At 47.5% G+C, this 26665-nt stretch overlaps 1 protein-coding gene across 12 annotated transcripts in view; it reads right to left on the bottom strand.

The window, feature by feature from the left end:
- Positions 1–500: 500 nt before the first annotated feature.
- Positions 501–26665, bottom strand: part of MYPT-75D (Myosin phosphatase targeting subunit 75D) — a 44810-nt gene continuing 18645 nt past the window's right edge. For 8 of the 12 annotated variants that reach the window (XM_033382574.1, XM_033382573.1, XM_033382576.1 and 5 more), the window contains 7 exons: positions 4541–5197; positions 3767–4478; positions 3578–3703; positions 3430–3505; positions 3241–3361; positions 2608–3173; positions 501–1446 (listed from right to left, as the gene is read on the bottom strand). In XM_033382574.1, the coding sequence (XP_033238465.1) occupies positions 860–1446; positions 2608–3173; positions 3241–3361; positions 3430–3505; positions 3578–3703; positions 3767–4478; positions 4541–4686 (2334 nt within the window). In that variant the 5' untranslated portion in view covers positions 4687–5197 and the 3' untranslated portion in view covers positions 501–859. Of the gene's footprint in view, positions 1447–2607; positions 3174–3240; positions 3362–3429; positions 3506–3577; positions 3704–3766; positions 4479–4540; positions 5198–15126; positions 15170–26146; positions 26299–26665 lie in introns of those variants that run through there. The other 4 variants (XM_033382582.1, XM_033382583.1, XM_033382575.1 and 1 more) reach the window with 3 other exon arrangements.

Raw genomic sequence — 26665 nt, 5'->3', positions numbered from 1 at the left:
TATTTATTGGGTTGGAAATTGCTTAAGTGGTTTTGCATTTCATTTCATTTCATTTCTTTTCGTTCGTTTCATTGCTTTGCTTTACTTGATCGTTTTAACTACAATTTTGCTATCGTATATTTAATTAAATATATTTCATACTTTTAGCATAATACTTAGCTTGTCTTGTTCTCACACACTCTCGCAATCTCAAGCAATCAAATCTAGTGAACAATCATCAATAAACAAGAGTTCCTAACCATTTTATATAAATAGTTTTGCTGCTCTTTTTTTGTTTGTTTTTGATTTTTGATTTTGATTCTCATTTTACATACAATATGTATAGACTAAGGTAAACTGCTCACATTTATTTTGTTGGATAATCTTTAAAATGTATTCTTTCTCTCTCTCTCTCTCTCTCTCTCTATATATATATATATATATATATATATATATATATATATATATTTCAATGCTCATATATACAGAGAGCTGTGTGTGTATATATGTCAATTTGTATCTTATAATTTGTTGTGTTGTGTAGTGTAGTGTAGCATTCGTTATAGGAAAATGCAACGACTTTGAGCCGTTAATGGGGGAGCTCACAGAATTGAACTCTTTGTTGGATCAAGTTTTCTGGTTTATACAATTAACAATTCTCAACGAATTTTCTCACTAAATTTCTAAAAAAAAAAAAGACACTTTTCTTTTGCTTGCTTACACAATCCCATGTAAAAAATGGTCTCTATATCGAATCTATCTATCTGACAAATCTTTGCAATGGCATTCTTCACGATAATGCCTGCTTCTCTTGGTTAATACCCTGTTATTCAGCTGGAGCGTGGAGCGTGGACTGTGGTGATCGAGTTGAGCGCTGTTCCTACATGAGGACACAGCACTTACGGCTGGAACTGGTGCTATCGCTGACCACGTCGCCCGTGATGCCGCTAAACTTGTTCACCGAATTGCTCGTTGCCGGCGATGCGGCCTCAAAGTCCAGCAGGCTGCCGGGACCGCCACCACCCATGGGGCCCAGTCCCAGGGGTTGGGTGGAGATCGGTGCGGTTGCTCCTCCTGCTGATGCTGATCCTCCACCACCTCCTCCTCCTCCTCCTCCTGCTACTGCTCCGCCTCCACCGTTGTTGTTGTTGTTGCTGGTGCTGTTGTTATTGTTGTTGTTGGCTCCTAAAACAGAACCATTAGATGTTGTTGCTGTTGCTGTTGCTACTGCCGCTACAATGGGATTCGATGCTGTGGATGTTGTCGTAGTCGTAGTGGAGTTTGATGAGAGTTCGAAATTGTTAAGGACATTCGCGGTGCGTGAGAGGGAGCGCTGCTTCTTCAAGTTCGACAAGGTCGCAGCACTGAAGCCATCCATGCTGCCAGCATGCTGCTGTTGATGCTGATGTTGCTGCAGCAGCATCGCGTGTTGTTGGAGCTGCTGCTGATGATGCGTGCTGTTCGTGTCTGTTTGTTGTGTGTGTGTGTGTGTATGTGTGTGTGGGTGGGTGTTGGGTGGTATTTGTGGGTGGATTTGTGTTGATGGTGATGATGATGATGATGATGATGCAGGCAGGCAGGCAGGCAGGCAGGCAGGCAGACGACACAGAACGGGCGACAACAAAAACAAAAAAAAAAAAGAATAAAACAGAAACAAGCAAATGTTATTTAACTTTTCTCTCGTTTTTTGTGTGCGATTTTCTGAGAGTTAAGGTTTTAATACCCTATAACCATGTGTGCGGGGTAGTTAGTTATAGGTGGATTATGTTACATGAAATCTTAGAGCGCGAGTCGTGCAAGTCGTGCAATCGGAGAGGGTCCTAAAGTTTGCATAAGTCGGCATCTAATCTTAGCCCTGGATATCTAACAGATCGGATCATTAATATAGCCAGAATGAAGAAAACCACTTAGAGAGCTCTTTCTCATTCTCTCTATCTCTCGCTCACTCTTAATCGTGCAGTGTGCGCCCCCTGTCGGGGAGGCAGTGCAGCACGCCTGGGCTGGATGAAAGTGAAAGAGAGAGAGAGAGAGAGAGAGAGAAAGAGACGCAGAGACAGAGACAGATGTAGCGGTAAATGGAAACATATCAACTACTTTAAAATTAGAATCATTCAATATTTGTAATCCTTTAATCCGGATCTACAGAGCCAATGAAGATCTACTTAGGATTTCCCTAAGCTTCAAGGATCCTATAGATCTAGGTCTAAATCGAAATCGAAATCGAATCAAATTCGTTCAACATTAAGGGAACATTCAAAGGAAACAATTCGGTATTTATGGAAATATAGGGCTCAAAATAGACGATTTAAGCGACGAGGACCCCCCACTTACAGGGTATATCCTCAGTCAACTACCTGGACATTCTGTTGGCTTTGCTCAGCCGCTTAGTCGGGGGGCGTACTACTCGTATTTTCTCATTCATTTTCTTTTTAGTAGAGTCGTTAAATACACATTAAACATTGACATTGACACGGGCGGAAGAAGCGCTTAAGCCGAGTATTTGCTGTGGCTTACAGGTGCAGTGGCGGCGGTTGATTGTGTGGATGGATGGATGGATGGATGGATGATGGGGAAGCTTGTGGGAAGCATGCGGGGCACGGGGCCAGTGATAGAGATGACACCACTCACCCACTAGAACGGTGACCTGGACATTGATCTTGCCGTTGGCAGCCTCTTTGGACGACTGAAACTGCACGGCCTCGGCACTGGCCGCCGTACCCTTGTCGGTGAGGATGACGGCCGCCGCTGAGGTGGCGCGCTGCATCTCGCCCGCGGCACCGTCCTGGGCTCCTTTCAGGCGGAGCAGCTCGTCGTTTTCGCGGCCATCGGGTGGACGACGCGACTGGAAGGAATGTGTTGCGGTTGTTGTGGATGTGGATGAAGTGATCGAAGTGGCGTTGTCCAGCGCATCGGCGGACTTGGAGTGTGGCAGTAGCTGGCCAGTGCCGTGGCCGTGGCCATGGCCATTCTGGCTGGCCGTCGAGGGGCGCTTCTCACCGTTGTGGTGGCTGCTGCCGCCGCCGCCGCTGCTGCTGCCATAGCCATAGCCATTGGCCAGTGGATCCAGGGAGGCAGGGGCCCCCTCTGTGGCGGTCGCCTCCTGGGCCTGCAGCCGTAGGCGAGTCTCCTCGACGGCATCCTTTTTGGTTGTCAGCGTTTTGTCCCGCAAACTGGTCCGGCGCACCGATTGCGCCCTGTTGAAGAATGGCAGAGATATACATAGATTAGTCGCTGGAGTGGTGTAAGGATGTGGATTCATGCCTGGTATTGTTGCTCTGAGAGCGGCGAACGCGCCTTCGTTGCGCCTCGGCCAGTCGTTTGCTCTCCTGCTCCGTTTTCAGCTGCTCAATGCGCTCCCTGATCTCGGGATCCTCACAGATATCTACCGAAAGAACAATAGAAGTGAGAAGCATGTAAAGCATGTAAATATGCAGATGGGAGGATGGATACCTGAGGGCGTCTCATCGTCTTTGTTGCGGACATTCAAATCGGCACCGCATTGGGCGAGCATCTCAAGGACCTCAAGCTAGAACAGAGAGAATCACGAATGGGCTATTATTATCCTGTTCGGCCGAGTCGCGCCCTTCTGCTGCCTTACATGACCCCAGCAGGCGGCCGCATGCACTGGCGTCCACAGATCCTTGTCCATGGCATCCACATTGACGTGCTGCTCCAGCAGGAACTCCACCACACGCACATAGCCATTGGCGGCGGCTATGTGCAGCTGCAAGAGTAAGCGCGTTAGTCAAAGAACGTTGGGGGCTGTAGCTGGGTTTCAGGCACTCACTGGGGTGGCACACTGATAGTCCGGCTCCTCAAGATCCCCGCCAGTGCGGGCCAGCTCCATGAGATCCCGCAGCATGATGCGTTCCGTGGAGGAGCGCGTCTCGTCGATCAGCTCCTGGGTGACGCCGCGCTGGGCCATCTCGCCCTCGATAAAGTCCAGCGAGTTCTCGTCGTCGCACAGGTCGTAGGGCATGTTGCCGTCCGTGTTGACGGCCAGCAGGTTAGCACCGTGCCGGATGAGGATGCGCACCAGCTCGAGATGGCCGCAGGTGGCAGCCGCATGCAGCGGCGTCCATTTATCACTGTCCTGGGCATCCACATCCGCCCCGTACTCGAGCAGCAGCTGCAGCATCTGCACGTTGTTGTCGATGCACGCCTGGTGCATGGCCGTCAGTCCGTCTTCGTTGGCCGCATCCGGCGTGATGCCGTGCTGCAGCAGGGCCGCCACCTCTGGCATATCGTTGCGCGAGGCCGCTTCCAGCAGCACCACGCTGTTCTCGAAGGATATGTGCCGCCTGCCGCTCACCGTCCCCGAGCCGTTGGCATGCCGAAAATGATGCGTTGTGTCCCCATTGCCGTTCATCAGACCCGTGTGCCCGTGGCTGGCGCCGCTCGCTGCCACGGCAGCGCTTCCTGTATTGCCCTTGGCTCGCTGCAGCTTGGCCCACTCCTTGTCCTTCTGCCGCGACAGCTTCAGCTGCTGGGCCCGCCGTCTAATTGGAAGAGAGCAAAGGATTAGCAGAGATATCAAACAGATACGTGGTGTGGCACTCACAGTCTGGCCAGCTGCAGGCGCTCGTGGGTGGGCAGACTCTCCACCGTCTGCATCTCGGCCACCAGATCGGCGTGCTCCATCTTGAGCTGCTTCGCGTAGCTGGCATCCTCCTGGCTCTTGCGCTGGATCAGAATACCCTTAATCATTTTGTCAGAGTCAGACGACACGGCCACCGTGCTCTCCCTGCGATTGTATGATATGTGTGTTCTTCTCAGTTTCTCACTTTCTCGGTTCTAATCAAACAAATTTAAACCATTTGTTGGGAGCAATTTATGTGGCTGTTGCTGTTGCTGTTGCTCTGTCGTGTTTGTCTATGGAAATTGTAATTTGCATCTTTGAATTTGATTGCAAGTGCGGCTACGACTGCGGGTGCGGGTGCGGAGGTCTATTGTGGTTGTGCCTCCTTGGTGCAGCTCCTATCACCTGCTACTCCTTGACAACACCCGAGGCTGCACTCATGGCAACGAGACCACGTTTATCCTTCGTCCTGCCGCCTCCCCTATCCGCTGTCCACCCTGTCCGCTCGCTCCCTATCGCTCTGTTTACTTATGATTTGGTTGGTCCTTCGTGCTTCCGTGCTTCCGTGCTTCCGGGCTCCTGTTGATGTTTGTCCAAGCTCTCTCATTCGCTTTAACTGCAGATTTCTGTTGTGCTTCCCTGCCAAAGAAAAACAGACGAAAATTCAAATAAAATATATATAATATTCCATAAAATTGCATAGTAAATGCAGCGGCAGCAGCGCCAGCAGCAGCGGCAGCGGCAGCTGTAAAAGCGCAAGTCTTAAATCTAGTTCGTGGATAAAAACATTAACTAAGATAAATGATCCCATTCCCTGGTTTATGGCTTACGGGTGTACGGTCGTACGGTTGTACGGGTGTACGGGTGTACGGCTGTACGGGTGTGGGTGCCGAGCGGTCAAGGCAATTGCGTTAATGGATCCCCATATCATCGCTGAAGCCAACCACTCGATTCAGTCCCTCTTTTCGTCGTCGCCTTATCCTCCATATATATTAATACCCTGCATTCGAAGAGTATTCAAGGGGTATATCGAACAGAGGGCTGCGCTTGCCGCCCCATAAAGTACATCGGACAAGGGATCAGTACCCGAGCCACGTGTGCCTCTACACAACACCATTTTGAAGAGAATATCAGACGGACAAGGGCAGGACATGCAGATAATCGAGGGATTAGTGGGCTTTAAGGAAGTTCCCGGTTGGACTCGCTTTAAAAGGAAGAAAAGCTCGTTAAAAGTCTGTTTGCGATGATCAATCATTTTCGATATGAACTCAAAGAGTATCCCCAACACTGTTACATACGTAAGGAGCCCCCTCCTCCGCTCCTCCCCCCTCCCCCGGTGAATGCGCACTTTCTCAACATTTGTCCGTCGTTTTGGGTGCGTTGAAGTGTAAGAATAATGCTGATGACGCATTGTGTCCCTAGCATTCCCTTACCCTTCACCTTCCTCTTCCCCTTCCCCTTCGACGCCTTCTTTACTCTCCTGCTTGCCGTTGCCAGGGCTGAGACCTGCCAGCCAGGGCTCTGCCTGAAATTGCATGCCAAGAGGCCATCAGACCATCCGACAGACCATCCGACCATCAGACCATCCGACCATCAGCCATCAGCCATCACCCATCATCGAGTTAAGTTTATTTAACTCGAAGCACAGCCCAAGAAGCCACAAGTCCAATCTCATGTGCAGCCAACTTGATCCTGCCAATGCGGAAGGGGAAGGAGGAAGGGAAAGGCTTACAAAGAGAATTCTAGAGTGAAGGAAAGTGAACAAGAAATGCCTTTCCTTTCCGCCCGAACTTGCACTAAGTCGCTAATTTACTATTCCCTCTATACATGCCCCCGCTCCACCCCCGCTCCACCTCCACTCCCCTCCTCGAGGGGGCGAAAACATTTAGGAGCAAGGAGAGAAATGCGAAAAGTCCTGGGGATTACCTTGAATGATTTATTATACGAGTAAAGTTCATGCCAAAGGGAGGGTCCCAGAGAGGGAGAGCGGGGACGCAGGGGCGCGGGGGGAGGATGCGATTAAGGTGCAACAAATGTTTATTTTATTTCATTTTCATTTCATTTATTTCCACATACATATCCATGCAGGATTCACTGCGTCCTTCCTCCGAGTATACCTTCCCAGGTCGCAGAGGGACTACGAAATGTAGTCAACCCCGTCTTCCCCTGCAACCCACGAACCAACTCCACTCTACGGCTAGAAAATTGAGAACATCAATCGGCCCTATCCTCATCGCAAGATTATGCTCAGCGGTTTCCTTCACTCTTTTCTTCGGCGCTTGGGTCGCCGGTCTTCCTGAGAGACTCTCCCCCAGAGAGAGGACGAAAAGCCAGCAGCGATCATGGTCTTTCATGTAGAATTCACCCCCCATCGAAGACCATTTTCAGATCTCCACCAAATGGAATCCAGAAATGGAATTCTGGAATACAAATATGTGTAAATGATAGCCGGAAAAGCGTGAAACCGGAGCCACAGTCCATTCCTAATAAATCTGGAAATCAATGCAGTTAATAGTCCTTTTGTCTCAGGGTTGCAGTGGGAAGGGCCCTCACGGCAAGGGAAAGCGGGAAAGCCGAGGGTACCCCGTATGGTGTTGCTATCTCACTCCCCTCCGCCAGATGTGGCACACTGCACGAGGAAGAGTGTGTTTGCGAGAGGGAGACAGCCACTGCCTGGTATCATTTGTTTTTTCTGGCTATATTAATGATCCAATGATGCAACAACCCAGTGGATATGGCCAGAGCTGTGCCACAGGAGTCTCTTATGGTCCCTGCAACCCAGGCGCTCGACTTGGCTTTTGACCCCGATCGAGATGATATACATACAGGTACCCTATGGGGTTACCTCCACCACTATTCGTAGATACCCCTACATTCCCCTTTGCGTATGGCGTACCCTTCTCGAACCTAATAAAATTCTACTGGAAATGCATGCCAAATCACGTTTCTGTAGTTAAGAGCTGCAACATTTACAAAATCCTGTAGTGTTTATTTACTCAAAGTGCTGTTTGCTTAAATTTGTTCATTTTCCTGATTTCTTCGAGGCGAAATAACTCACAAATAATTCCCAAATACATATGTATGTACATACATCATGTGGATGTGTGTGCAACAAATCACACGCCTGAGTGTGGCTTTTACAGGGATTTGCGACTGAATCAATCAATTATTTACCTGGTGCTGCCAATAGGCCCCGAAATACTCGTGGGATTTGGACGAATATGAATAGAAATTTGCTCAGCATCAGCCTCATTTCCCCCGAAAGACAAAGAGCAAAAAACACGATTATTCTCGCATCAAACAATCAATCATTCGGCTGTTCCTGGCTCTCCCAACGGAAGAGGAGAAGTATGTATGTTATGTTTTACGTCTCTTTTGTCTCTCGTTGGCTTGGCGTGGCTTTCATCTGCTGCACGATAGTCTGGCAATCAATTCTCGATTCCCTGGGAAATTGCATTTACCAATTACTCTCATCTTTCGGCCCTGAAATATGGTATTGCAGGCCGTAATACAACATATAGTCATTAAACGAACAATTTAAATCGAGTATCGATTGTGGCCTGGCTAACAGCACACTTTCTGCCATCCGGTTACTGCATAACGGATTCAGGACGCATGCACTGCATGTCCTGGTTTCCTTGACGATGCAGCAGCAGCAGCAGCAGCAGCAGCAGCAGTCAAGTGGATCGAAATGGCAGCGCAGCCATTAAGGAAATGTTCATTTATGAGTTTTGCCAGAGATGGAAATACAAAGGATTTCCTTCCTTCCTGCATGTGCTACGTCCTGTTTGTGTGACCCAAAAATTGTCGATAATAACAGCTTCAGAAATGGCAAATCAAGAAGGCAACAGCAGTCTTTCGACAATGCGAACACTCTCAAACGGGGCTGGCAAAAAGTATGGCTGGTAATGTGCTTGCAGAAAGTGGAAGAGGCACGAGAACACCCTTAGATGGTGGATAGAGCTGCAGACAAATTGTGGCTAGAGGCCTGATCCGAAGGTCTTTCGTCTTTCAGGAGGCTCTCGAAAGCCGTACATACTCGTGCATAAATGCATTCATAGATGACGCATGCAACTCCAAAGGTACACGGGATTTCAGAGGGCAAGTAAAAGCAGAGAGTGAGAGAGCACGGGCACGAGTAGGAGTAGGAGAACGAGTACGAGCACAAGCTGTAGCGAGAGAGTAAGAACGAGCCCGAGCAGTAGCGAGAGAGTAAGAACGAGCACGAGCAGTAGCGAGAGAGTCGGGGTGTCGGCGCAACGAGCTACAGATTGCATTCGTCACTGCAGCCGATCGAGCCGGTGGTGTTCTGTCGTAACGATCTCCAGGCAATGGGTAGATGCCAGATACCACATTGGAAAGAGCTTTGGAGGCGCAGGAGGCCCTACGAAAGCCACAAATGGAAGGGTCACGTACCTCTACATGCAAATATACCCTTTGTACACCGAATGCCCTGCATAGCAGCCACAATGCCTCGACATCCTCGACTTCCTTTCACGCTGACACTCGTGCGCGTACACCAGGGCGTATGCGTGTTATCTCCTGGGGTCAGTCAAGGGCCCCCCCCCTCCTAACCTTCCGATTGTGTGCGTGCGTGCCCCAGGCTTTGGGCTATTCATTTTGCACGCCTCGCGTTAAGCTCGATATTTATGCAACTATTTAATAAATACAAAAAAGAAAAACGACGAGAGGGAGAGGCAGGGGCTGGGGCAGAGGCAGAGGCAGGGGCAGGGGCAGAGAGAAAACAACGCAAACAGCTAATAATTTACAGCCCCAAAGACGGCGGGCGGCATTAACTGATAGCAGATAAGATAGCGAAAGCTCAGCAGAAAAGCGCCAGCGCCACAAAACGAAAGTCAAAGCCCACTACACGACATTCTGCCGCTCACCGACCGAACATCAAGGCAAGTGACGACGACCTCAAGAGAGCTCAAGTGTGCCGGAGGGAGCCCCATTGTATTACAGGGTACGACGGAGCCTAGGGAATGGCTGGCTGGGTGGAGAGGCCGCAAATGAATGGCCCTCGACGGGCGCCATGTGCAACACGAGTCAGACGGCCAGCCACAACAACAGCAGCCACGATACCTTCGAGGCATCTATGTTGCATGCAGGGGTCAGGGGTTGGGGGTCGGGGGTCGCGGGTACTGTCAGGGGATCCTCCAACGGCCATCACTTCTAATGAGCAGCAAAGCACCAGGCAACAGCCCTAGAGAACCATATGGCTTTGCTTCGCCTGATTGCCACACAGTGCCACCTGGCTACGGGGGAAACAACCAGCCAGGCCATTGGGATGCCCTCTGGAGAGCTGGCTGAGGCCTTGGCCCTTTCTCCATTTGGAATAGAGCGAATAGTGACACGAAATCACGATTACAATCAACCGGACACGCATACGATGTTTATTTAATTGAAATTTAAACATTTGCTGTCACAGGTCCGTGCTGTTGAGAGTTTAAATGTTAATTAATAAACACGATAATAATATTTGATTAAGTAGCGCATTCTGCGGATTTTATGCACTCAATTCAAGGGCAAAAAAAAGGGAATTCCCTTTGAATTGGCCCATCAATATTTATATCCAATTAAAAACTACATTTCCCGCTGCCGCACCACCCGTTTCGCAGCTCATTAGACGCCCCGCTCGACCCCGCCGACCCCGCCCGACCCTCATAGTTTATGGCCATCGAAGCGTCCCGCAATTCTAGTGTTCTACTTAATTAGCACCCACTGTTGGCGGCGACGGCGACGGCGGCGGCGGCATCCTCATGAAGAGGGTGTTGGAACGTCCTCCACTTGTGGCATGGCGCGGGGCGTGCGAGTGTCGGTGCCGCCGCTCTCATGTGTGCTCGAGGGCAGCGAATTATGTGCTTGCCACCGGAGTGCAAGTGCATTAGCACCCGTTTCGTTTCCCCTTCATGGTGATGACTGCGGGGATGCGGATGCGGATGTGGATGCGAATGCGGATAAGATTTTGAGGCACGGCAAAGGGGCAAGGAGGCAAAGAGGGGGGCATTGCAGGATGTTTGCCTTAACCGTTGCCCAAGTGGTTGCACGGCGAGGCCATGGCATCTCTAGGCCTCACAGCTCCAGCCCCAGCCCCCCGCCACTGCCTCTGCCCCGGCCCCGGCCCTATGTTTCGGCCAAAAACTGTGCCACAAACACACATCTCTACAGCTGCGGCCGTAATAATAAGCAAGAGACCCTGCATCAAGGTAATGCTTGCTTATGGGGTGTAGAAGAAAGCGTTGCGCGACCACAGGATATCCACAGGAGCTACTGCAGCCCTTTGGAGACCAAGGAGCGGCCAACCCATGGACTACTGCGCTATTCTTGAACATAACTTTGTACTCTTTAGTTTCTCAATGGGGATAAACCCATTAGCACCGCTATTATCTTGACCGCAGCTGTATAAGCACAAGTCGAGGGCACTAAAAATTATAGTTACTGCCTCTGCCTCTGCCTGGGCCCCGGCCTAGGTCTTTCCTCCTCCTCCTTCTGCTCCTTTGGGGCGTGTTGTTGCCACTGTTGCTGTTGCTTCTGTTGCTGCTGCTGCTGCTGCTGTTGTATGTTGGCCCCAAAAATGAAAATCAAATAAAGCGATTGCACGTGAAAGCCAAGTCTCGAGTCGGAGCTGAAGCTGACGCTGACGCTGACGCTGAGGCATACATATATATACAGTATGCCCCCAACGGAGGATGGGGGGTGGGCCAAATGCGAATTGGGTTTCCAACTTTGTTGTTGTTTCCGCTTTGTTGACTCTGGGGCCTGGCCGGTCCGACGCCCCGTCCGAAGTTCTGTGCTCTGGGAGGAGTAATAGAAGGCCCATGCAAATTAAATTTCAGTGCTGATTTGTCTGCATTGCCTGCCTGCCTGCCTGCCTGCCTGCCTGACTGCCTGCCTGCCTGTGTCGCGCCGGAGCTCCCCACAAAACGGGGTCACAGGTGTACGAGTATTTTGTGCCAGTTAAAGTTCGTTTCTTGTTGCTGTTTCGGGGCTCCTCGCTTTCCCAGCCTTTCCCGACAGGGTCTCCAAGGAGACGAAGCCAAATGGACAGGGCCCATGTCCTGGGACTGTCCTGTGACTGTCCTGGCAAAGCGACTAACGATAAGCGACAGCGCAATGCTTACGAGCCAAAAAAAAACCCACAAACAAACGACACACAAAATAATGAGAGGACTCCACATGAGGTTTCAAATGAGTTTTGGCAACCGACAGTTTCTGGCAGCATAAAGAGGATCTGAGGGTTATTTGAGCCATTTTATGGGCACTAAATTTCGTTTGAAACAACACTCAAGCTCAAGTTTTGGCTTTCGTATGGAAAAGAGATGCAAATTTTTTCGGTCTATTAAAATTTACATAAAGAATAACACAAAAAATGGTTAAGCTCTCTTTTGATCAACAAGTGATCAAGTATGCCTAAGTCGTTAGCCAACACTGTAAATAATCAACATAATAATCGAGCCGACGAATAATAATCCACTGTATGGGTATTATTTTTGCAAATTTGAATTTAATTTTAACGTTTATCAACACTGTTTGCCAAGAATGCATTTCGAATGTTATTCAACACTTAATTATGCATTCTTTTCTACAGCTTGATGTTCAGACGTGGACAAAAACGTTTTTGCACGTTTACCAACACAGTTTAATTGAAATTACCTTAAAAGTATTAATTTCCAGTATTCCAGTTGAACAGAAACTTCAACGAGCATATTTTAAAGACGTTTACAAGCATTAAACCTATCGGATAAGTGCTCTGAGTGTTGCGATGCCCCTTCGTCCCGCATTACCCGTAAACTTAATGAAAACTAAAACGATAACCCAGTAAAACCAGAGCTCTCTCTCCCCCTCCCTCTCTCTCTTTATTGAAATAAATGCAGCAATGCAAATTGGTAAACACAATTTTCATTTACTATAACCTCCCCCCGAGAGAGAGAGGGGGGGGGAGGGGGGGAGAGTTTTTTAATCGTATTCCGAAAACTGAAAGCCCTTTCAGCCTCCAGCCCCCAGCCCCCAGCCCCCACCCCCCACCCCCCAGCACCAAGGGAACTCGTTCGAGAGTGCTTTTCCAACTGTAACTTCCTGCTGGGCGCAAAAAGATAATTTGCAACCGAATATGCATAAGCATAAGTGAGTAAACATTACCATCAGGAGGCTGCTGCCGGACAAAGTTGTGCTCCACAGCTGGGCCATCCATCCAGAGCGACCCGCCCGGAGAGAGGGCCCACTCCGAAGGACCCCCCCTCCACTCCCCCACACACACAAAGTGTCCACAGCTGATTATCATGGAGTGGTGTATATTCCATTTTCCACTGCCACTGATGTGTTCATTCCGGTCTCCCCTCCCCCCTCCCCACCCCCCTGCTCCTCCTGATTCGTTGACCAACTGGCGTGAGCAATTTAACAGAAGCTTTGGCCATCTCTCAAAATTTAGCACGTCGTCGTCGTCGTCGTTGTGTCGTGTGCTCCCCCCCTCGTCCCCACCGCCCCACCGCCCCACCGTTCCGCCCACTCTACTCAATCAAGTTCACACAGATGACACATGTAGAGAGGAGTCCACATGCCACACCCCGCCCCCCACCGTCCGCCGCACGCCGCCTGCCAGAGGAACACGCCTCCTGTCAGCATGACGTGGCATGTCCTTGCACTGATCCCACTGCTGCTTTCGTTTCCTCTCCTCCAATTTCATTCATTTTATGTCATTTTTTGTTTTTGTTTAAGCTTCGTCTGCCATCATTTTTGTAATTTTTCTTCAAGAGCTTAGCGATGTGCTGGCTGTGGCACTGCGGGCAAACTGAGCAGCCCATAGGCCAACTGAAGAAGAGGCCTCTGAGGGAGCAATTTGTTCTGTGAAACTAGAAGAAAACATCACGAAGAGTATTTCAAAGAAATACCCCCTTAGTCACATACAAAATCTTGTACATTTGATCGGATCTCTTGAGGCCTTTGAGGCCTCTTAAACTCTTTTCTAAACCTTCCACCAAAAAGGATATATGTATTTCGGGCATTCAATACAACAAGTTTACAATGGACTCCCACTCTACTCCTCCTGCTCCCCATATTCCTGAGCCATGTTCTTTTTCTCTCAGTGTAGTGCTGCTCTTTTTACCCCCTTGGAAACCCCTTGTGCTTCTTCTACCGCTTCCCATTAAATGCGTCATTTTTTTGTTGTTTATTTCTTTGTCGTTGCTGCTGTCGTATATTTACCGCTATGACGGGCTCTCAATGACCTTAAGGCGCCACCTACAGTTCAATTGTTTGGGTATTGGTTTAATTATTTGTCATTCGCACCCACCGCATCCGTTAATTGCGCATTATACCCATCTCTCTTGCTCCCAGTCTCCTGTCTCCCTCTAACCCCCACGCTCTGTATGTGGCAGCTTCTCCATCTCCCTCCCTTTCTCCATCTCTGTCTCGCTTTGTGGCTGGGCGGCGCCTCATTTATTTATATTTACGCCAGCGGCTTTTTTTTTCATTTCGCTGACCCACTGCTGGATGTCCCTTTCCCATGCCCACGCGCTCCCACACTCCGCCCTGCTCCCCGCTCCCCGCTCCCTTTACACCTTTGCCCTTTCTTTCGGCTCTTCCCTGATGCTTTCATCCTCTCACCTCACCTGCCTCCCCACATTTCCCATTTGGCACGTGTCTTTGTTGTTAAATTGCTCTTTATGTTGATGTTGCTGTAGTTATTTATACCCCTTGCTGTGGGGCATTATGATTTGTGAAACCTTCTGACGTTTTCCAAAAGACCTTAAGTACAGTTTTCCTAGGACCTATTCTTTTGTTTCCTGCTGTTGTGGGGATCCTCAGTAGGGATCCTCCCTACAAGTGAGTAGTAATCCGCTCCAGAAACTAGATTACAATTGGGTTCCTTTCCATATCTTAGTCTTCAGTCTTCTCGCTTCCCAAGTCAAATTCTTACTCCACCATCGGTGTACCTACCCATCGTACCCTTGACTATATCGATGCTCATCAGATCATAGCTTATGGCAAAGCCCTTGACTTTCCGTAGATATGCCCACCAAACCTTTGTCAAGGCCACATCCAAATCTCTCTCCATCCATCTCTCTGAACATAAGCCAGATGTTCCACAGAAAACACTGAAGTTTACACCCGCAAAGGGGTATCCAAGGCCTCCATCAATCCTGCCCCTGCCGCTGCTGTTCTTTTACCGTTTCTGGTGCGTGGTTGCATTTATTTATGTGAGCGCAAAAGGGGAAAATTGTGTCGACACCGCCCGCTGCTTTTCGCTTTTTTCGCTCTTTTTTGAGCTTTTGCTTTTGCAGGTGAAATATTTTTAATTAAAAAATCTTTTATTTAAGCGAGTGTCAAGCGTTTCGCATCCGCCTTCCCCCTTCTCCCTCCCCCTGCTCTTTGGCTTTGTGTCCATCAGTGTTTTTTTGTTTTTTTTTATGTTAAAATGTTTAGCGCGTGCACAGACAACAAATGAGTTTCGGTTAACACTTTCTGGGGGGGTCAGGGGGTTCTGGGGGGGGGGGTTTCTGGGGGGAATGGCTATTAACTATTTAAAGTCGATTAAGACTTGGAGAAAGATGTTCCATAATATTTACCATAAAATTTAAAAACCCTCAGATTACGCTTTCATCATCTTACCTAAAAAGAAAGAAGATTTATTTCAATATTAATCTCCAACCAATCTATGCCCAAAGGCAATAAATATTATGTTCTATTTTGCAATTTAAATGCTCGTTGAACATCTTCAACAAAAATCCAAAAGGAAATCATCAGCCATTTCCATTTCCATATCCATTTTCATTTCCATATCCATTTCCACTTCCACTCCGCCCCCTCCCCTCCACACGGAGTGACGGATTCTTGTCCTTTTCGGGATTGACACCGGAGATCCAACCCCCCTCACCCTCCCCCTGCCATCGCACAGCCACTCCTTGCCGACAGGTGTCTCCCCCCCCCCCCCCCCCACACACACCACTGTGCACTGCACTCCTATCTCCCACCCGCATTGCAGTCTCTCTCTCCGACATTTACGACTACAGATACATATGTATCTATGCTGATTTTTTTTCTCTCTGTCTTGCCTGTAAGCTTTAATGCAGTTTCCTTGTTGTCATTAAAAAGTATTCATTTCAATCGTTTCGACCATAAAGACACCTCTTTTTTACTATAGAAATATTTTAAGAGATATATTTAGAGCAATCGATGAAAAGGATGGATAAAAGATACAATTTCTGGTAGATCGCTTTTACTAGAAAAATGGGCAAAAGATTAACCTTTTTACTTTAGAAATGGATAAAAGCTATACTTTTTCCTAGGCAAATGGATAAAACCTAACCTTTTTAGGAGAATGGATGAATGGATGAAAGCTATATATGTATAAAGGATACCCCTTGACTAAAGAAATGAATAACGATATGTACACTCATTCTTATGGAAAATAATTTCAATAAAGTAAGCAGCCACATCCTGATCCCCATTCTGGATCCATATAATTTGTGGCTTTTTCTCGATTTGTAGGGAAAGATTGGGGGGGGGGGGGGGGGGAAAATAGTTTTGAGAAATATGAACTACAAATGTGGTTCCTCCAGCTATTGACCAGCCAGAGAGTCCTTTCGAGTGCAGGGGGCCAGCCTGTGCCCGAAAGATCTTTCGCGTTTTTCCACCATTTTGTTGTTGTTGCTTTTCCATTCATCTCCTGTTTTGGCATTTTATTCCGCTTGTGATTGTCTCTCTGCCCCCCCCCCCCCCCCCCCTTGCAGCGCCTCTGACACCAAAAATGAAAACTCTTTGCTGCCCCATCCCCACCCCCCCCCCCCACCTCCTCCGCTCGACAGGTGGAATATCTATGCGTCCCAGATTTTTAACAAGGTTGAAACACACACACACACACAAACACTGGCACAAACATGACCGAAAGTTTTTCCATTTTTCATTTACCCCTCCCCCTTCCACCCACAATACACCACAGCAAACCCCCTATTTTTCCATTTCGGTCATTTGCACAGCCCCCTCCGCCTCCCCCTCCCCAAACCCCACCAAGCCGCTGCTCTCATGCTCTTTGGGGCATTTCGGTGGGTTCCCATGGGGAGCTTTCGCCATATAGCGAAACGGTGTCAAACGGATATGCATGTTGATTTAATTTGCACCTTCGTTTAAACGCTCTAGTGTCCCCCTATCCACCTACCCACCTGCCGCCCCCCTCGCACGGCAACGTGCAAAAAGTAAATTATTTTTGCGCCCTGGTCGTAAATTAGTCCTACGATAGGAGCTGCAACCCCTGCGGTGGCACTGCACGGGGATCGGGTACGTCCTCCTCTGTTCTACTTATCCAAAGACCGCCATAACAAATACATACACATACACACACACACACCAGTGTACGGGTGGGCCTTTGTCCTGTTTATACGTGTGTGTGTGTGCAAAAATCAACGCTGGCTAATTGCGCGATTTTTATCACCACACAATATACAAACCATGTACAGATGTACATATGTAGTATGTATGTGTGCATAAACGGGGTCGCCATCAGGCTCGGGAAAGGAAAGGAACAAACAAAACCCACTTTTACACTTGTCGAATTCCACAGAAAGAACGAATGCATTCCGATCGGTTTCCCTTGCGACACATTGGGCGCAAGAAGAGCGTAGCAGCATAGCAAAAACTGCGACGCAATTGCCATTTGTCTGCATCTCTTTCTAACCCGCACTCCATCACTGCAGCGTTGTCAGCTCGTCCGCTTTGATCCTCTCTGAGCGAATCGTCTCTCTTTCGCAAACGCAACGCGTTGGCTTTTCGGGCCTCTCTGTCCCGTCAAAGCGCTCTCAGTGGCGCCGAGGAGGAGAGAGAGAGGGAGTCGACCACCTGTATGTTTGTTGCTGAGAGAGCGGGAGAGAGCTAGAGAAGGAAGAACAGAAGGAATTGCCGAGTGTTTGCGTGGACAAAACGTAGATCAAGAGATAAGCGAACTGCGAAGCAGGCAGCCGCAGCCAGGGTCTGGAAATACTTGGATATTTATTTGTTTATTCTTTAATTACAAATAAAATTAGCTGTGGCCCTAAATCTCTGCGAAGGCAGCTTAATTCTCGACTGATTAGTGTAGTGCCATCCATCCACATACATATTTGCTTTAGTTCAGAGTTACTGTATATACAACTTTATTGGCCATAAAAAGGTTCCTGCGCAGGTTGCTCGTTACAGCGGGTCCATCCATTAGTTATCCACGTGATTAATTAAATGGCACGGCGGAGACCACGGAACACAGCGTGCCGTATGAGTAATGTGCCCACTGAATGATATTTTCGTTTATTTGTGCGTGCGTTTGTTCGGCAAAGACCCGGCCAGGCCCCATAAATGTCATTAGAGAGGCGGGAGGAGGGAGGCGGGAGGAGGGAGGCGGGAGGAGGGAGGCGGGAGGAGGGAGGCGGGAGGAGGGATGTGGATTGTGGGAGGGAGGCTGATTTCGGCATTCAACGGCACGTGTCAGTGGACCGCTATTTATTTATTTAGTGGCTTAATAATTGAGCACGTGATCTTATAAATGTTATGGCCAGTTTCCGCACCGCTCCGCCCCGCCCCGCTCCAGCCTCCTCGCATTCAGGGCCGAGTCCTGTTTCTGTTGCCTCTTCTTTGGGTGACATTGCGAGGCTTGTAATTGGCTTTTGAGAGAGTACTTCAAGCACACACACACACACACACACACACACACTGGGGAGACTGGGGAAATTTGTATTAAATGGCACGGCTACGCATCGAAGAAGGGTTTAAGAGCGGCTTATATGGGCTTAAAACGGACACCGATGCGAGAGACACACAGAGGCGACAACCCGTAGCATGGGGCACGTAGCAAGGGGCTGGAGGATGGGGCCTGTGGGCTGGGGGATACGACCTAATTGGGAGAGGGATACGAGTAGGGGTCCGGTTATTACCGAATACTGTGTGTGTGCCTTGTGCTGTGCCCTGCTCTTGCGGTTGACTGTACTTCCTGCTGCTGCTGCTTGTGTTTGCCAGCTTAAGAAGGAGGGGAAAGAGGGGCAGGAGGTAACTGCAAGCGAAGTAAAGTCTCGAAGTAAAGTACGTTCATTCATTCTCTAATATCTCTACTTTAAAGATCGTCCAAAAATTCAACATTTCAGGACACAAAAAATACTCCACAGTTCATTGCATATTTTCCCAGTTTATGCATATTTTTCGGTGGGGCTATGGTTTCTATTTTTTTCATAATTTGCCGTCAAATTGTCAATTGCCGTCCTGCAATCTGCCACATGATTTTCGGGTGTGTGGGGATGGGAGGGGGCGAGGCGAGGCGTGGCGGGGCATTCTGCTCCTGCGAACCGAAAATAATATCCGAAAACAAAAATTCAATAGCTTTGGGGCCTGAATTTGATGGCCCGTTTTTCGCTCGATTGTTGGCATTTAATTTCGGAAAAGTTCATTATAACTGGCATAAATTTTCCTTTTCCATTTTCACGGCTGTTTAAACAACATAATTCCACAAATATGTAAATTCTCTCCGCTCTGTATTTGCTTTTTGGTTATTTCGATCGATTTAAAGGGCATTAATTGAGTCCTTGGAATCGATCACCCTGGTCGAGTGCACACTGTACTTGTGCAGTGTGCGCCCGCCCACGCACACACATTTTATCTATTCGAATTATCTGCATTTTCCTCTTTTATCTCTCAGATATCGATATACTTATCTAATGCAATACTACACCCACACACACACACACCCACACACACACAAGGGAAAAAATCCCATTCGATTATCATCTGGCTTTCTATTTAGCTCTAACGAGCTCCCTCTTTACGATACCCTAACCGCATGAGGGGTATCGCGGCTCTGATGAGTAGGTCACAGGGGGTCACAGGCGGTCACAGGGGGTCACAAAGATACATATACGAGTGTGTATGTATGTGCCCTTGATGGCTTCAGGAAACGATGTACAGAAATCCTACCTTATCGCTCAGATCCACAAAAGTAAGGGTATTCAAATTTCAAGCAATCTTCTTGTCCTGCTAGTTTCTTCCACTTTGTATTTTGCCCGTGCTATCGTCACGCCAACAGCAACAAAAAGTAAAAAGCAAAAAAAAGAAAAGGTGGAGCGCAAAAAAGTTGGCCACCGAACAAAATGTGGCACACATGAAGCACATGGCGCCCAGGAATCGACGAAAGGAGCAGCATATGGACGCCACTTTACAAGGAGGTGGCAAAGGGAGCAAAAGGGAGCTGGAGAGAGCTGGAGAGCGGGACACCATGTGTGTTCGTGCCTGCTATATTTCTTCCTTTTCTTTTGGTTTCCTTCTTTATTTGTTGTTGTTGGTTTTTTTTTTTCAAGATTTCTTTGGAACTCCTAAATTTACATTTGTGGAAGATGCACACACACACACATGCATGGGCGGGCTGTGTGGCACGAACGGTATGCGAATATCGACAGATTAAGAAATTATTTTGTGCAGGCAGGCAGTCGACTCGAGTCTCTCCAGGATGGAGCTAGAGGGAGGAAGAGAGAGGGAGAGCTGGTGTGCCAGAAATCACTCGTTACTCGCCCTTGAATGCTAAGCCACACTGGGAGAGACAAAGAGTCTTAGACTTTCGGTAGCAGATCTGCTTAAAGCGATCATTTTCACGTTTTCTTCTGTGAAATCTTGGGCATGGGATCTTTAAAGATCAGAAACTATGCATATTTGGTTTTCTCCAAGTGTACGGATACTGGCGCGTGTGTGTTTGTGGAGGGACGATCCCAATCCCCCATATCCTGGCACTAATATCCCCCCGCTCCCCTGCCCACCACTTGCTTCACTTCCGCCGTGACGTACAATGCACTAAAATAACGGTAAATAACGAAAGACACACACACACACACTCACACACATACATAAATATCATCATACAAGGATGACGGCGGCAGGCACACACGCCATACGCCACACACAGAGGAAGGGGCAGGGGCAGCGGCAGCGGCAGCGGCAGCGAGTGGGTGTGCCAGAGTGGGTGTGTGTGAGAATTTGCCGATGGGTCTATAAAAGTTGCAAGGATGCACCAATAAACTGTCGCCACTATGACGGTTAAACAACAACAAAATAGGGGAAAATCTGAAGTAGAAAAAAGGTCCCCGCAGAGCGGGACGCCGGCCGCAGGATTGACACCATCCCTACCCCCCCTTCTTGACATCCAAAGGGGGAGACAAAGGCAAAAGTCCAGCCTTATACGCGGCCGGGGATTTGATTGTTTTTATTGCCGCGGCGCCTGAGGGGCAGGAATGCGGGTTCTGGTCGGGGCATCGGTTCGGTTAGGGGGTCTGTGGGGTCGTTACGTTGACAACCAACTGCCTCCCCCCCTTTGAGAGGCGCTCGCAAAAAAAAAAACACCCACACACAATTGCGTGTGTCTGTCTCTTTGTCTGTGTGTGTGTGGGGGAGGGGGGCGGGGGGGTTTGTGTGGTTTGACCCACATTTAAAGGCGTGCCGTCGCCCACGATTGTCCTTAGCCGCCTTTGGCCCATGCCTCCAGGCTTTATATTGAAATTGCAAAAATATTTCTTTCCTTTCGCTGACGTTTTTCAATATGTCAGGGGGTCGCCAGCCCCCAAGTCACGCCACTTTGTACATATTTGTGAGGCGAAATACCTATTCTGTTATGGGGCAGCATTCCTGTTTGCTTGAACCCTGGGGAATGGGCCTGTAAAGCGTTCAAAGGAGTTTGCTCCTGCCTGGTCAAAACATAACGCCGCAGTCTCTTGCAACGATCTGTGTTGCATCTCTCGATGGATAATCACTTAATGTTTCCATACCTCGAATGTCTGTAAGTAGAGTTTTCTATATCCCTCCCTCCTTTCCCTGGACACACAAACAAGGTGAATCATTTCCTGGTCTAATTTCTCACTCGCCCTTCGTCCCAGAGGTCCACCCAACTTTCAGTGTATGACATTTTTTCCTTATTCCCAGGGAAAATTGTGAATACACGGAATATATATTGCATGTTTCTCTTGTGTTCGTTTTGTGTCTGCCTGCGAATGTGTAGCATACATTTTTGGGCCCTGGCCCTGGCTCTGGCTCTGGCTGGCAGCACGGGCTTTGAGTGGCCTTAAGTGGATTAATTTAAATCATTTGTTCGTTTGTTTCTTGTTGCCGCGTCAAATTGTGCGATGCGCTTGCGGTTTTTTCTGGGTATGGGTCGTCGTTTTTTGATAAATGGATTTTCCATGCGATGAATTTTCCCCAAAGCCACGGTGGCAGAGGGCAGAGGGCAGAGGGAGAGGCCATGGCATCCATTAAGCCAATGTCTCTCTCGCTCCTCCACGGCTTTTGCTTGACATTTTTACACACGAATGAGTTTTTTGAATCAATTTTTGTTTTTGTGTGGAATCGTAAAAGATATACGTACGAGTATATTCATAATCCTTGAGATGCCGCAGTGGCGGCCACGAAGGGGGGTGGGGGGCCCTGCTGGAATGCTGGACCTGGGGGACCTGTCAATCGACTGACTTTATTGATCATCCTTCGGTGGATATCTCGCAGTGAATGAGCTGTCAATTTTATGCATCGCCAACAAATCCCAGCCATGAAACTTGAGGCAGTCCCCCGCCCAAAAAGCAGTAACAAAGCCCTGGCTTAACTTTAATAACCCGCCAGACAGCCGGGCAGACAGGCAGCTGCATTAACACTTACGAGAGGGCTATCGGGCACCGTCAAGAAGCCAATATTGTTGGCCCAAATCGATATTTTGTGGCGGCAACAAGACCCTGGCCCTCTAATCAGGCGTACATTATGGAAATTGTTGGATTTATCCAAGGGGAATGCCACGGACAGCCACGGAAAGCCAAGGTTTATTGTCAGACGACTCGTTTTAATATTCCGCAACAAGTCTCAGAATTTATCTAGTTTTATTTTATTTTTATTTTTTTCATTTCAGTCTGTGGTTGGCCGCGGATAAAGAAAATTTCTTCATCAAAATGCTGAAAAATGTGGAAAAAAATGTCTCTGAATGCCACTCACACACACACGGACACACACACACACACAAAAGGCAACGGAGAGGTAGAATGCTTTCATGGGGCTCGTTTCGGTTCGGTTTCTATTACAAATCTAAAGCTCAACTGAGGAGAAAAAGAATGAAAATGCGGGCAGAGCAGACCTGGCAGGCTTTTGCTCTTTTTTCCCTTTCTATCTGTCCCTTTCTCTGTCGCCGTCTCTGTCTCTTAAGTGAATAATCTACAGAGATGATCCGTTACAAATCTAAAGCTCAGCCACAAAGCTTGCGTTTTAGCGTCTAAGCGTCTGTTTTTTCTCTCTCTCTCGTTCTCCCACGGGAGAAAGACGTTTAGCTCTCAGATGTGTTCGTGGGATGAAGAGCATGCGGGATTTCGGGTTACTCGTTACTCGTTTTGTAAAACACTCGCCCGACAGGAATCCACAGCTGCCTTCATGCCTCTTAAATGCCTCTTTCGATCACTACGAATCCTGCTTTCAGTCATCCTGCCACGTGTGCGAGCTCTAGGGCTTCAAAACGTGGAGTGAGCGAGAAAGAATAAACGAAATTTTCGAATTTAAAACCGAATCGATTCGGTTCCCTGTTCATGCAGGCCTTTCGTGTGTACACACTGTCGCCTTAGAACAGGTCGAAGATCGAAAGGTAGATGCCTCTTAGACACCATCTTTTAGCTCCTTCCCGCCCATATCCTTGCTAAAAAACAAGGCACAAATCACACGCGACTATGGGCTTTAAGCCTCTGCTTTTCCTACCACAAAATTGTGTCATTTAATAGGATTTCTTTGAGTCACAGCAGCAGGTGAGGTAAGAGCCAAAAATACGAATTCTACCTGCAAGACAAGCCAGAAACATTCCATCAGGTAAGCCGCAGAGAGCAGGCTTTCAAGCTGAATAATTTTCTCAAATTCCAGTATTACTTGTAGATTTTCACATACTATCCATACCCATCCAGCTGCCATTCTGCTGTCTATCCATTCACCTACTATTCTTCCTGTTCCTTTGCTCATTCTGCTTGGATGTCTTCCAATTTATCTCTCATTCTATTCGCTATACAGCTCTCAGTCTTCTTCCTATTCCATCGCGAATACTTTTGCGCTCTGTTTTCCCTGTTTGAAGCTGGGATTATCTGCATAAATTTGTGCCAAAACAGGGCTTTCGCGCACGCTTCTAATTAGCGAAAACCAACAGAAAATTACTCCAAGGAACATAAATATGCTTATGAAATGTAAAAAAAAGGAATACAAAACAGAAAAAAAAAAGAAAAAGAGAGATATGCAAAAATAAAATTTCCTTTTATGAATAAATCCGAAATCCGAAATCCTCAGAAGCAGCAGCAGCCTCCACAATTAGCATAATTCGACAGAGCAGGAAGTGAAGTACAGTGCAGGGGGCAAAGGGCAAAGGAAAAGTCCATGCAAATCCCAAAAGTAAATTTTTAAAGGACTTAAAGCCAAAACGAACAACAACAGCCCGCCGTCGGCTGTGGCCAAAAAACAAAAAAGCAACAAATCGGCTACCGATTAGCCGAGCAGGCCAGGCCCGGGCCACGAAAAACAGTTGGCCATTTTGCGGTGCGGCTACTAAATTGCAAAACGATTGCAGCCAAAAACCCCGTCAATGGCAACCCAACAAAAACAGCACGAAAATGTCACAACAGAGCGGAAAACGGAAACAGCAACGACAACGGCAGAGAGAGAGAGAGAAGAAGCAACAGAAAATACAATTTTCCCGAGAGCGGGTTGAGCGGACAAATTATGGCCATAACAGCGGAAAAGCCCAGTTAAAGCGTGGACTGTGGACTGTGGGACTGTGGGACTGTGGAGGCGGGCCAAAAGACAACTCAATTCATTTTCCGTTTTATTGATAAGAAACCTCTTTAAGGGGGGGCCAGAGAGGGAGAGGGATTCTAGGGGCATAATCAATAAGTGGCATGCCATAAATTATGGGCACCTGTCAGCGCAAATTGCGGGGCGTAAATAAAAAATAGGAAGAGAAACCAAGGGAGCAAAAAACACTCAATAATCCACACACCACACAGCATATCGCTGTGAATGAATGATTCGGACTCCCACGGCACACCCATACATACTCACACACACACACACATATGTACATATATGGTAAATCTTGTAAGACCAAAAGCCAATTGAAAAAGTTATTCTTGTGCTTTTTTGGGGTTATCCTTTCTCCTTTTGGTGTCCACTCATTTGTCCATTAGATGGGTGACGGCTTTCAGGATTCAAGGATATTACTTGGCAGGCTATTGCCCTAAACACCCGTGATTTGTTTGCCTAAAAAACACACAGAAATTGGAGGTCCCAGCCAACCGATGGGCACTGCCGCATCACTCGCATCGAATCTCTATCCTACGGCATTCTTCTGGGTTATCCTAATAATGTCCTTTATCTTTTATTCCGACAACGTTTTTGAACTCTTGTTGGTACCCTCTCGAATGCCCAGTTCTGGCAGATCCTTCAAGGGTATTCAGAGCTTCGGGAACTCCCAAAAAAAAACCAAACCTGCGCCTTCTTCGCCCCCACAAAAAGTTCTTCTTGGTGATATTCCTACTACGGCCACTGCCAAACTGGAACTTTCATTGAGGCCAATTTGGTGGCCAAAAGGACGCAAGTTGTTATTGGCCCTCTCGGATATGCTTTTGGATGGATTGCCAAGCGAAAATAAAATTTACTCAAGTTTTTTTGGTTTCGCCTGCGGTTTAGAGCTGACAAGGAGTGCACGACTATAAATAAATATTTTAATTAAAAGTTAGCAAAGGAATTTTGTTGGCTGGAAAGATTTTAATGCCTCGTACATACCTAGGAGCCGGTGCCCCAAGAGGCAGCATAATTTATTGCTTCCCCAATCATGGGGGTGGCAGGGGGATATGAGGAGGATGATTAAATATGGGTTTATCAAGGCCAAATGCAGACATAGAGATATTCATAGAGGAATCCAGGAATAAAGGATGTTAAATCCATTCCTCACTCAATTTTAGTCCAATTTAGGTCTCTGTCTCGGTCTTGGACTGTGACAAATGCGTATTCTATGTTCGTTTCATATTTTGCAAAAATGCTTAAATCTGTCATCGACATTGTCCCGTCCCGTACCATCTGATCCACCGAATGGCAGCCCAACCAAATAATTGGCTTTCAAATGCCAAAAACTGACAGAGACAGAGATGCCCAAATGCCCAAATGCCGAAATGCAGATGAGAAACCAGAGATGAAGCTACGAATTAATATTCTGTGAAAATTTCAAATACATATGTCCGGGTGGAGGGGGGGGGTGGTGGGGGACAAGTGGCGACGACATGTGTCAGAATTAGAAATTTGAATTTTTATTGGGTTTTAAAAGGGTATTCGTTGGAAATGTATTGTGTTTTTCTTGAAATTGATTGCACATTTTGTTAGTTCATAAATTCCGCAATAAAAAACAATGCCTAAGTTGAATTGTTTGTATAATTTGGAAAATATTTATCAGGGGTTTCATTCGAGTTCTAAACAACTAATTTTCGTATCAAATTAATATTCACTGAGCTGTGGTTTTGTTTTTTATTGATTTGTTTATTTATGTTTATTAATATTTACGAATTCTTCGATTGTTTCCTATTTATTCGTTTCATTTACCTGCTCTTTGTGTTGTTGTTGTTGTTGTTGTTGTTTCTGGTGCTCCCTCCCGTGTTCCGCTTAAATAATCTCTATCACAAGATTGCAATTAATACGCTCAAAGTTGATTATTTTATTGTTTTATTGCAGTGCTAATATTTGTATTGCACTTTCTGCAGAAATCGAACCCAAAAGGGAAACGCACACCAAAAAAAATAAAAATAAAAAGAGGGAAAACGGGGCGATCAGAATTGAATGGAATGGAATCGCATGGCATGGAATGGAGTCTATTGTTCGATTCGTCTGTTTATTTGTTTGTGTGTGTGGCCCTGCCCCTGCCTCTGCCTCTGCCTCTTCCTCGGAATCGCATGGCATCGCCTGGCATCGAAATCGGGGAATATTTCCCCTTCAAAGTAAATAAAACCCGTATGACATTTACTGGGAATTCTAACAGCTGAATGAAGGAATTTCTTGTTCAAGTGCTGCAAAACTGAAACCCAAACACCGTGTGGACACTTTTTACTTGAAAACAAGTTTCTT

Source organism: Drosophila pseudoobscura, chromosome X (genome assembly GCF_009870125.1).
Source record: "Drosophila pseudoobscura strain MV-25-SWS-2005 chromosome X, UCI_Dpse_MV25, whole genome shotgun sequence".
Classification (NCBI taxonomy): domain Eukaryota; kingdom Metazoa; phylum Arthropoda; class Insecta; order Diptera; family Drosophilidae; genus Drosophila; species Drosophila pseudoobscura.
The sequence above is the reverse complement of the archived record's forward strand: the minus strand, read 5'-3'. Positions and strand labels throughout refer to the sequence as shown.